General features: G+C 52.6%; 1 protein-coding gene across 2 annotated transcripts in view; it reads left to right on the forward strand.

Moving 5' to 3' along the window:
* The first annotated feature begins 1,665 nt into the window (after window positions 1-1,665).
* MYO1F (myosin IF) overlaps window positions 1,666-12,546 on the forward strand; it is a 48,473-nt gene continuing 37,592 nt past the window's right edge. The window contains exon 1 of one of the 2 annotated variants that reach the window (XM_038384333.2): window positions 1,666-1,769. In XM_038384333.2, coding sequence (XP_038240261.1) covers window positions 1,740-1,769 — 30 coding nt within the window. In that variant the 5' untranslated portion in view covers window positions 1,666-1,739. Of the gene's footprint in view, window positions 1,770-2,044; window positions 2,247-12,546 lie in introns of those variants that run through there. The other variant, XM_038384334.2, reaches the window with a different exon arrangement.

Below are 12,546 nucleotides of genomic sequence, written 5' to 3' on the forward strand. Positions count from 1 at the left end.
GGGAATGAAGCTAGCTCGATTTCTCTGGAAATACAGAACCAGTCTTCGGACTGCACTGGGTGCGAGCCCACCTGGCTATCGATGGGCAGGAAGATAAGAGCTCCTGTGGATCTAATCCATCCCAGCCTGGAGGGGGAAGTGCTAAGGCAACAAGCTTTCCAAAAACAACCCCATGCCTATTATGCTAAAGACAAAGAGCTGGGCCCAAGGAGGGAGGGAGAGCTCAGTGGTTGGAGCATTGGCCTGCTAAACCCAGGGTTGTGAGTTCAATCCTTGAGGGAGCCATTTAGGGATCTAGGGCAAAACTTGGGGATTGGTCCTGCTTTGAGCAGGGGGTTGGACAAGATGACTTCCTGAGGTCCCTTCCAACCCTGATATTCTATGATTCTATGACATGGGATGGGCTGTACCCAACGTTTCAATACACTCCAGCCAGCGTCGATTCCAGGTACCATCCTCGAGCAACTTGGCCCCTTGTCTTTTCAAGTCCAGTGAAGCGATGGTTGGATGGTAAGCCCTCGGCAGCAGAATGACATGCAGGCACCTCCGCCCTTGGGTGGCAACCATCTGGAGGAGCCAAGGCCAGGAATAGATGCAGTTTTGCTGGGAATGCCCGAGATGGGGGTATCTACAGAACTGGTGGACCAGGAGCCTGGGGGAATTGGACCACTGCTCCCCACTGCCACAGAGAGGCACTCTGCTGTGCGTGAGAGAAGAGCCCCTGGTTATTTATAAGGCTATATCCGGGCTGTAGATTAAGAGGGATGCAGTAAAGTGGTCACCAGAACATTATGGGCTGGAGCCATGCCATGACTTCCTGGTTAGTTAGCAGGTGATTCCTCCCACTATCTGTCTGCATTTGAATCGGAGCAGCCCTGGCCCAACCAGCAGCCCCGTCGGTAACGTGCTGCCCATGCAGGGAGCGGCCCCTTGGCAAAGCGGGAGGAGCCCCAGGGAGCTCAATGGCTGGGCGCTGATGAAAACCTGGCCCATTGTCTCCAAAGCAGGCAACATCGATTGGGGCTGGGCGGGGACAGTGGGTTGTGATGTCACAAATGGGTGGGGCTTCACTAGGGGCTGCTTTCACACGTAAATTAGCGGCTCCTGACTGAGCATGCTCAGAAGGGCTGTGGCTTTATTAGGGATGGCCCTGAGCCTCGCACCCAGGATAGGAGCAGCCCTAACACCAGGGGGCTCGGCCTAAAGCTGGGATCCCTGCTCCAGTGCCTGTGGTGTATTCCTGCAATGAACTGGCTAGTGTGTGTGCACGGACACGGACCACTGTCCTTTAGCGGATGGATTAGAAAGATTCAGTTGTGTGGCATAGGCCCCGTACTGCTTAAAGGAGATTCACCTTTAGCAGATGAGGCAGGGGCCTATGCTTTTGCCACGGGGGGTGGGGGGAGATGTGAAACACACTTGGGAAGTGCTTGGCAGCCATGGATTTGTTCCCGTTTTAGCCGTGCCATTTTGTCAAGCATGGTCCCAGCCGCAAGCCGTGCTCCTTGCCTAGGGCTCTGTGCAGGTGGGTGGCGGAGCGCAGCTGGTTTGGGGTTATCTCTGCAGCACACCCAGGGCAGCTATCAGTTCTGCAGACAGGAAGGGGAGGGCAAGAGTGGAGTGGAACTCAGCCAGTCAAAACCGATCCAGGAGATTTTGCTCAAACTTTGCACAAGCAAACACTAGGTAAATAAACCATAATCCGCTTGAGCCCGGAGGCTCATTTCAGCCCAGAACCCATGGGAGTCGGAAACCAGCTGCTTACAACGGTAATTGTTTTGTAATCTCAAGTTCCAGCAGGCGCTGCTCAGAGCCCCTCCAGAGCCATATGCTTCCCCAGGCAGCCAGCTGCTGCCCGAATGCCAGGCTGTTCGAGGGCGCTATTCCTCATGGCGCTGTTCCTGCTCCACACCCCAGGCATGGGTGCCCAGTGGGTGCTTCCCCATCCCCAGTGCCAGCTCTCACAGGTGGACAGCACTTGCTCCCCCCCTTCCCTTCACCACTCAGCTTCAAATGAGGAAGCGGGGGGGGGGGCGGGTGACAAAGGAAATCAGTCCTTGTTTTAGTTGCACTTTTGTCAGTTGCTGCAGAAAAGCAAAGTGAGGAGAGTCAGTGTCAGGGAGTGACCATGTTCCCTGATCCTAAGTGACAGGAGACCAGAGCAGCCCCTCCCCGAGGGCCCGACCCCACCCCGTCTCAGGGCTGCCGCAGGAAAAGCAGGACCCCCAGGCTGCAGGGACACCATGGTAAGTAGAGCAGATCAGAGCCATGCTGCAAAGGCCAGGGCACTGCCCCCTGCTCTGCCACTGTTGGGCACTGGGGTCATTGCACCCTTCCCTTCCCCTGCACCCACTGGGATCACTGCACCTGGCCCTGCTCTGCACTCACCGCGTGTCACTGCTCCCTGCCCCTGTACCCACTGGACTCATTGCTCCCTCCCCAGTAACACCCTGGGGCTGCCAGGTGAGCCCCTGTGGGGCTGGGACTGAATGAGAATTAACACCCCTGCGTCGTCCAGGTCCGCAGGGGAGGGCCAGGGAAGCGGGGGCTGCTGGGGAGCCCAGCAGGCTGGATGCTGACTGCAGGGGGGATGTTTTGCTTCCAGGCCACACGCTGGCTTGTTCCTTATCTGTGGCCGTTGTTCAGCTGGATTCTCACCCGCAGCTGCCCAGGGTAGAGCCTGGCTGTTGGGGGCTGTTTGTGCTGGGGGTGAGAGTCAGCGCTGTACCTGGGGGCTACGGGCTGATGGTGGTGGAGGGGTTCAGGCAGCGTGGAGCTTTTGATTTCCCTGGCCCTGCCTGCGAGCTACCCAGGGGGCTGGAGGGACCCTGACGTGCTGGCCCTGCTTCTCAGAAGTGTTCCTGCCGCTTCGGCTTTTCAGCGGCACAGTCATCTCCACGCACGCAGAGAGCAAGGCAGAGACCACAACCCAGCTCGTGCTCTGCCAGCTAGGCAGGTGTGCGCTGTGTCGGTGTTGCAATGGGGGACCTCTTCGCTGCTGTCGAACCTGGTGTCAGGAGGTGCCACCTCTGGGAGCTACAGAAAGCTGTAACTCTTTGGCCAGTTATTGGGCATCACAACATGACCAAGAGGGAACTCAGTGTTGCCCTCCAGTGATACAGATGGGAAGGCCAAGGCAGGGAATGCCTAATGTCCTGACTCCGAAAAAGACGTGGGGGCGTAGGAGAGAGAATCAGCGGGACAGAGAACTGGATAAATTCATGGAGGTTAAGTCCATTAATGGCTATTAGCCAGGATGGTTAAGGAATGGTGTCCCTAGCCTCTGTTTGTCAGAGGGTGAAGATGGATGGCAGGAGAGAGATCATTTGATTATTATCTGTTAGGTTCACTCCCTCTGGGTCACCTGGCATTGGCCACTGTCGGTAGACAGGATACTGGGCTGGATGGGCCATTGGTCTGACCCAGTGTGGCCCTTCTTGTGTTCTTATGACGCGATGTGGTGCTGTGGCCGGAAGGGCTAATGCAATCCTTGGATGCATAAACAGGGGAGCCTGGAGTGGTAGGCGGGAGGTTATTTTACCTCTGTATTTGACACTGGTGCGACCATTGCTGAAACAGTCCATCCAGTTCTGGTGCCCACAATTCAAGAAGGCTGCTGAGAAATTGGAGAGGGGTCAGAGAAGAGCAGAGAGAATGATTAAAGGATGAGACACATGCCTTATAGTTACAGATTCAAGGAGCTCAAGCTATTCAGCTTAACAAAGCGAAAGTAAAGGGCTGACTGGATCACAGTCTATAAGACCTGGGGGGACCCATGTTTTCTGATCCCTAGGCCTATCCTGTAGCCACAAGACCATCTCTCAAGGCTCTGACCACCAAGAAGCCCATGACACATTTTGGAGGAGTCGAATTTGTAGGCAAAATTCCAGCTTGGACAATCCCATTCTGCCTCCCCAGGATGGGACACAGCAGCGAGTGTGAACACAGAGGGGAGAGCGCAGCCGATACTGAGGCGGGGCAGGCCCTGTCTCTCGAGGGGATTCCAAAGGCCCCATCCCCACAGTATCCGTGCACCAGGGAAAGTCCCCTGTGTGGGGAGCAGTGTGAGACTTGCCCCTACAGTCAGGCCTTTGGCTTGTCTGGTTTTAAACAACCCCTATGCACCCCACCAGCCTGGCTGGTCTCAATTGAAAGTCATTCTGAGGCTGCCCTAGCCAGTGCCAGAGGGCTCAGGAGATCCTGCATAGGTGAGATGCCAGCTGCCTCTGTCCCAGTATCGGTGCAGAGCTGAATCTGCCCCTGGGATAAATACAGACGGCGTGAGAATGGCTCTCAGTCATGCCGAGAGGTGTGATAAAAAAAAACCAACCCCAAACAATAGAAGCAGCGGCACGGTGCACCTTTTCAGAGTGTGGTTGCGGATACAAGCAGGACTCCTCCCCCAAGATATCTACTCCCGCTGTGTCTTCCATCCTTCCCTTCTCCTAGTCCTGCAGAGCCAGGGAAGCAAGCCAGAGGCTATGCCACCCCCTCTCCCCCGCTTTCATGAGGAGATCAGATCATGCGTAGCTGGCTGCCCTGCAGTTCCGATGCTCCCCGCTCCTCTCTGAGCATCTCAAGGCACTTCACATAGCTCTCCCACCCCTGCCCTGGCGAGGTGAGTCAGGGGTATCAGCCCCCTTTTGCAAATGAGGAAACTGAGGCACGACGTTGTTCCGTGACTAGCCGAAGGCCGTACAAAAAGTCGATAGCAGAGCTGGGAACTTGGCATTTGACAGCCCCCTCTGTGCTCTCACCTCAAGGTTACTCATCCTTCCTGTCACTCGTACTCCCGTAAGTGGCAGATCAAACACACCTGGGTTCTCAGATCCTAGGCGGGGTTTTATGCCGGGGCAGTTGGACACCCCGTTCCTGTTTGCTCTAGTCATTTGGATTGGTTTTAATTTCTGGCTGGTAATGCACTATCCCCTTCTCAGTGTTTTGGATAGTTCAGGTGGTATTAAGGCTCCGGCTGCAGGCTGTTTGCCCCCCTTTCGGAAGAGATGCTTTGCCCCGCTTTGTGCTGTCTTTGTTTTTCCTTCTTGCTTTCCTGACTGGAATTGCACTTTGAAACAAGGCTGAGATGGTGTTTAAAATCGCTGGTGAAGTTGTGTCAGATCTTTATCTGTGCAAAAAATCTGAGCTGTCAGGGGGAGTTGTGGGAGAGGCAGTTAGCAAATGTAAGCACCGGTGACAGCCAGTGATGAAGCATTGCGTGTCAGACTAGGGCACAAACAAGTGGGTCTAGAATCTCCGCTGCCGGCATCAATTTAGCAGTATTTTACACCCTCTGCATCCTGTTGTGAACGGCTGGCTGCACAAGGTGCCGCGTAATGGGGAATCAGGCCCCAGGTTTTGTTATTAGTGTTCACTCATCGCAGCTAACAGATGAGTAGCAGCCATTAGACTCGCACCTAAAGCTTGCTCCTCCACGAGGGTGTGGGAGAAATGGCTGGGAGTTAAAGCCAGACAAACTCACATGAGAAATAAGGCACAGAAATAAGTGAGGGTGATTAACCAACGGGACACACTCCCAAAGGAAGTGGTGGATTCTCCATCTCTTCAGATCCAGACTGGCTGCTTTGCTGGAAGAGGTGTATTAGTCAAACATATGTTACTGCGCTCAGTGCAGGGATAAATGGGTGAAATGGAATGGCCTGTGTTATACAGGTGGTCAGAGTAGATGATCTAATGGTCTCTTCTGGCCTTACAAAATCTGTAAATCTGATCTAGACACATTGGGCTGGGTGAATGCAGGAAGGCACTTGCAGTTAGGCTAGGACGACGCTAAACGTACAAACTGTCTCCCAGTTAAATGAGGCGGTTTCAGAGAGAAATTACAGCAGAAGAGAGAGAACTTAAGAAGCCAGGGAGACAAACTAAGAGCTAAGTTCCATCGCCTGGTACCTTGTGTTGTCATTCGCACCAGTGCAAGGTGGGCGTGAAACACAACCTCTCCCAATCATTGGAGTGTCAAATGAGACCCCCTGGCTCCAAGCCAAGGGTCCTCGACTCCGGTCCTCAAAGGTCCTTAGGTTCCTAACTTCCACAGAAATCAGCCAAGGATTGGGGCCCTAGTAATTAAAACTACCAGTGGGAGGCCAATCCAGCCCCTGGGAGCCTTGCAGGAGGTGGAAACTTTTCTGATTAGAGTGCTGATCACAACTGTCGTTACTCATGTGTTTGTACTGCTGTCATGTCTCGGCACTCCAGCCATGGACCAGGAGCCTGTGGCACTAGGCGCTGTACTCAGAACTAAAAGACAGTCCCTGCCCCCCAAGAACTTGGTCTCTGAGTCACATCCAGGGTATTTGAAAGGCCCCTGCTGTTGAGAAAGTAGAGGAAAAGGACCCTGGTTGGGCATTTTCTGCCCCCTGGCAGTGAGGGCTTAACCCCTCTCCTCCGGGGGTGGGGGGCTGCATGTATGTGACTGTCCCACTGCCATCCTCTGAAATGCTGCAGGCAACGTTTTCAAGCACTAGTTCTTGAGTTCTGGGATTTTGCAAGAGGCTGGGCCTGAGGTTTGTGCTGCAGCCATAAGATGCTACTGCAGAAGGAAAAGGGGAACTGGGGGCTAACAGTTGTGAAAGCCAACTCATTTATTGCTCCCTTCTCGGCTGATAGTTACTTAAGGCTGTCAGTAAGGAGGAGCCGGAGCCTGGGAATAGAGCCTGGGCCTCCTGACAGCTACCCATATGATTTAAGCCCTAGACCAGAACTTCCTTCTGTCCGGTCAGAAGCTAGCTATCCTCCAGCCGTGAGCATGTGAGTTCCCTCAGCAGCCTAGCTAGCGTGGAGGGGCCTCCCTTCACCCTGTAGCATTATTGTAAAGAATGAGTCAGAGACACAAACTTGTGTTCACAGTTTTCATTGGCAGGGGTTAGTATGCGACAGGGAGGGCGTGCGGCTAGTGGTCAGAACCACACATTCCAGACTCTGCCATTGATGCCCCATGTGACCTTGGGTGCGTGACTTGCGGTGTGGCCTCCCTGTGCCTCGGTTCCCCCACCCGCAAAAGGGGATAATGAGGCCGACCTGCCTTACAAGGTATGGTGAGGCCTAACTCGCATGGAGTTGTAGAGGACTTCGAGCTCTTCCAACGGAAGGTGCTGTATAAATACTGTCAAGGGGACAATTCCTGCTCCCGCTAAAGCCGGTGACAAAACTCTCATTGAACTAAACGGGACCAGGATTGTCCCACTGCAGCTGTTTACTGAGGCAAATTAACTCCATCAGGGAGCCACCTATGCACGTGGGAGCGGGAAGGCATGTGCAGGTTAGCTTGGTCAAGAAACAGTGAGTTGTCTATATCTAAGGGTGAGAACCAGCCATCTGTCTGGAGTCCCATGGTGCCAAGTGTGTGGCTGGAATGGATTAGTTGTATTATTGATCAAAAGCCTGTTTGTGATACAGGAATTTGAACTATTTGCCATAATCCTTTAATGCAGCAAGCTCAGATGCGCACACCACATAACACCACTGGCCTGCCTAGACTGACCAGTATCCTGGCTCTGGTAATAGCCAATCCCAGAGATCTGAGAGGACAGCCAGAAAGCCCCAAAATGCATCTGGCCCTTTGCGAATTGCTGTGCATGGAAGAACAATCCCTTCCTGACCTTTGTCAGGACCAGCTGACCATGCCCTGAAGCATGAGGCTCAATTAGCCCCTTGCTTCGCTTGCACAATTATAAATGCTATGAATAGTCATACAACTGTCCAGCTAATAATAGCATAACAGGAAAACAGCATGATTAATCTGAATTATGATCCCATCTTCACTGGGTTTCTTTCATAACTTCTTACTAGGAAGAAAGAGTGTATGGGGGAGTGAGGCAGAGGAAGGAACTCAAATGAGGAACTAGAGAAAGAGGGAAGAACAGGCTGAGTTCTCTGAAGGGTCTCTCAAAATCCTGCCTATGCTGAGTCCTTCCTGCTAAGAATCCCAGCTTACTAGCAGCAATCCTGCGACAGTTCCGTCTAGTAAGAGTTTTGTGCCCCAGAGACCCAGAGGGAGGTAGAGTTGGGTTTATATGGAATAATGGCATTTTTTTTCATCATGCTTCTCATTGCATGACTCAGCTTCACGGCTAGTACTACAGCAGGTCCTGAGACTAGTAAGTGATGTGGCTCGGGTCACTGGGGAGGCACAGTTTGATGGCCTCCATCTGTCTCCACCTAGGGACTGTATCATTTCCCCCTCTTCCCCCACCCCTAACCTCATGTGACTCAGGACAGGAGGGGGCCACGCTCATCTCCACTGATGTCAGTACAGTTACAGCAGGGCTGAACTTGGCCCATGAAGTCACATACTGTGGCCTACGACTAACCCCAGTGTTCTTTTGGGATCTTGCTATCCTAATCTATTCTAGATAGGTTCTTACACCGTGCTCATCACTGTACCTGAGCACCTTCCAGTCATGTATTAAGCAATTAAACAGGGTTCAAAAAAGAACTAGATAAATTCCTGGAGGATAGGTCCATCAATGGCTATTAGCCAGGATGGGCAGGAATGGTGACCCTAGCCTGTTTGCCAGAAGCTGGGAATGTCCAACAGGGGAATGGATCACTTGATGATTGGGGCATCTGGCATTGGCCACTGTCAGAAGACAGGATACTGGACTAGATGGTCCATTGGTCTGACCCAGAATGGCGGTTCTTATGTTCTTTTGACCAGCATCTACCACACGTTGGTTGTCCTCTCCCCAAGATGCATGTGCAGTGGAGTGTTTTGTTGTTTATAAATCTGCACAGTGCTATGTGGTTATGTTGGAGAAGGCAAGGACAAAGAAAGGCGCCTTGCACTTGGAACAGGAGGTGGGGAAGTTTGCGATTTCTCGGGGAATTCATTCCACAGTCTCAGGCCAGCCCCCGAGAAAGTTCTGTCCGCTGCACGAATCAGTTGTACCCTTATTGTAGAGCATTCCATTGGGCTGGAGGGGTGCATTGTACCACCACTGTCAACTATAAGTCCTCATCCTGCAGCTTTAGGCACTTTCAGATTGCCTGGGCCCAAGCCGTGACGTGCTTTGAAGATGAGCAGTGAGACCTTGAATTTGATTAAGAATTCTGCAGGGAGCCAATGCAGAGAGCAGAGGACAGGTGTATGAGCTGACAGTAGCCTGTATTGCTGCATCCTTCTATACCAGCTGGAGTTTCCTAAATACCGAAGGCTTCATGTCCGTGGCTGCATCCAGCCGAAACGCGTCTGCTGGCCCACGAGGCAGGTGACACAGTGGAGAAGGTACAGGAATGACAAGGATGGGAAATGGGCTGATCCACACAAGTGGATGTGACCTCATCAGAGAATGCCTGAAACCAGTTGGTCTGGCAAGGTCCGGCTGCACAAGAGTGGCACCTGAGAGAGGAGGGGACAAAGGGAGCAGGTATTTGGGACACACCCGCTCTGATTTCCTGTGGGAATCAGCTGGGAGAGGCTGGATCCTTGGGCCAGACTTATATTAGTATGTGGCACTATCTGAAACAAGGTGTCCAAAATCAGCTCTGGTGAAGCGAGCTGTAGCTCACAAAAGCTGATGCTCAAATAAATTTGTTAGTCTCAAAGGTGCCACAAGTCCTCCTTTTCTTTTTTACAAATACAGACTAACATGGCTGCTGCTCTGAAACCTGTTAAAATCAGCTCTGTGGCTCCAGGAGAGAGAGGAAAACAAAGCAAAAGAGGAAGAGAAGAAAAAGGGGAAGCGGAAGAAACAACTGGCTGGCGGGAGAAGTGAAAGCTGGTGCCGATGCACGTCAAGTGAAAAAAGGAAATTCTGGAGCAGCAACACGCAGAAGATTCACTGAGATAGGGACTGACAGATGGGCAGGGCCTGATGAGCAGCTCCTGCTTTGAGTGAAACATAGTGAAATTCGCTAGAGCAATGAACTGGGCTGGAAAGGAAGAGATCGGCGAGGAGTGACCAAAGCAGGGGTCAGCCTTGAAATAAATAAATGGTGGTACTCTCTATGGCTCCACCCCCATACCAAACTCCTCCCACATGCTAAGCACAACCACTTTGTGATACCAAAACAAGATGCTACTCACAGTAGATTGGGCAGCCCATCACACCATAATAACCTGTATTCTTTCTTGTCTGCTTTGACCAGGTTCTAAGTGATGAACAAAGTTGATATTTAAATTGTCGTTATTAAGTTTCAGAGTTAACACCCTATTGAGATAACCTCTCTCCGAGCTGTTGTTTCAGGCTGCCTGCAGGCTCAGGTAGGCATCATTGCATTAGTTTACATTCAGGTCATCCTCTGGAAGGTTTTCTTTGCTGCCTTAAGTATTAGATACTTTTTTTTTAAAATGAAAGCTTAGCACAAAATGGCAGCCACCAAGGGAAAGTAACTTGGCACAACCCAGTTCATTCTGATCCGCTTTGCATAGCCTGAAAAGTCCTAAACCCCAGGCCACAGCTTCCCTCCCAACCAGCTGCCATGGGAGTACAAAGATAAATAGACAACCTCAGGAGACTTCCTCCATGATACACTGAAAAATGGAAACAAGCAATTCCTACTCATCTCTCACAGAGAGGAAATGATTAATTATCCTTATTAATGTATCTGTACTGAAGGGGCACCTAGAAGCCATGGCCTCGTTGTACTGAGCACTGTACCAACACATAACACAAAGCCCCAAAGCACTTCCAATCTAAGAACGGTGTTTAGGCTCCTAACTTCTATTTCTATGATTCTGTGGCGTCACTGGGAGTTGGAGGCTCAAAACCTTTGTGAATCTGGGCCCAAGTGTCACAGGGAGACTGGCTCCTTTAAGAGGGAACAGGTCCAGTTCACCTGCGACTCGTTGGCTGCCTCCCATCGGGTCCTGATAGAGGGCACCTGGCTGTTATAAAGAGCCATGCAGCCGTTCAGGGAAAGTCGTAAAACTATAGAACGGTTGGGCTGGATGGAATCTCGGGAGGTCGTCTAGTCCAGCCGCCTGCGCTGAGACAGGGCCAAGCCAACCTAGACCATCCCTGACGGGGGGTTTGTCCAACCTGTTCTTAAAAACCTCTGATGACGGGGATTCCACAACCTCCCTGGGGAGCCTGGTCCAGAGCTTAACTCCCCTAAAGTTAGAAAGTTTCTCCTGTCGTCTAACCTAACTCTCCCTTGCTGCAGATGGAGCCCATTGCTTCTGGTCCTACCTTCCATGGCCATGGAGAACAATTGATTGCTGTTCTCTTTCTCCCTTAACATATTTGAAGACTGTTATCAGGTCTCCTTCTCGGTCTTCTTTTCTCAGGATTCAACACGCCCAGTTTTCGTTCACCTCTCCTCATAGGCCAGGTTTCCTAAAACAGGACAGAAGGTGGGCAAAATTGGGCATTTGTCCCATTTGCTCTTGCCAACTGATCACCAGTTGGCAAAAGCAAACTGAATTCGCCAAAACCATGGAGTGTGACCCCTAGTGGGGTGTGGAGGAACATGTCGGGGCCAAGCAGCAATGCTTGGGAAGGCTTGGGGTGGCTGCAGGCAGGAAGTGGGGGGGCTTGGACCACCTCACACGCAGAGGAGGAGAGGGTGGCCTCAGAGTGGCCCAGCGTGGGCAGGAAGCTGGGGGGGTTTGGGCCAGCCCTGCACGCCGGGGGCGGGGAGAGGAGGACCTCAGGCGAGCCCCATGTGGGTGGGAGGCAGGGATGGCTCAGGACAGACTGTGTGGGTCGGGCCAGCCCTGTGGGAAAATATGGTCACCCTAATGTGGGGGTGGGTCCTTGAAGAGAGTGGCAGGGACCTGGGAGAGCAGGAGTTGGAAGCTTCTGGGAGGGAAGAGGAGCTGGGGTGACAGACCTGGGGAACCCCACTAGGTGGACGAGTTCTGCGGGGGGTCCTGGGTAAAGGGGAAGAACCGGCTCAGCATGAGGGTGACCCCACAGGGGGGTCTGCCGGTGGAACTCTGTGGGAAGCCTGCTCAGAAGAGCCCTGAGGCGAGGGTTGTAGGGGAACAGTCACAAGAAGTGTGGTAAAAGGCCAGTGGTGTGGAAGCCCTCGAACAGGAGCGTGGGAACTGTGAGGTGGGGTTTGTTCACTCTTGGGCCGTGAGAATGGGGCCTGGAAGAATTACGGAGGAACTGGGTGCAACACAACTGGAGAAGGCTTTGGGGTTAGGGTGGCCAGAGAGGAAGTGTGAAAAATCAGGATGGAGGTGGCAAGAGGGTAACAGGCACCTGTATAAGACAAAGCCCCAAATATTAGGGCTGTCCCTATAAAGCCCCTGTTTGGGGTTGATGAATTGTCTTACTCTGAGAGAGCGGCTGAAGCTTGCAGTTATACACTATGCCCAGGAGTGGGCATTTCCCTGAACTTGGAGGAGGACATATTTCCTTTCCCAAACAGGTGAGATGGCTGGTGACTGGGCAACTCAGTCGGCCCCAGTGACAAGGGGAAACGGAGGCAGGACCCATCCTTTGCGTTGTGGCTGGCTGCCTGGGGAGCCCTGGTGAGGGGTGAGGTCTGTTACACCATGTTTGAGTCAAGAGGCAACTGGTATGGGATGTGGGAGAGCACAGGGCATTGGCGCTGCACAGAGAAGCATTCTCGTGTGTG

Source organism: Dermochelys coriacea, chromosome 25 (assembly GCF_009764565.3).
Source record: "Dermochelys coriacea isolate rDerCor1 chromosome 25, rDerCor1.pri.v4, whole genome shotgun sequence".
NCBI lineage: Eukaryota > Metazoa > Chordata > Testudines > Dermochelyidae > Dermochelys > Dermochelys coriacea.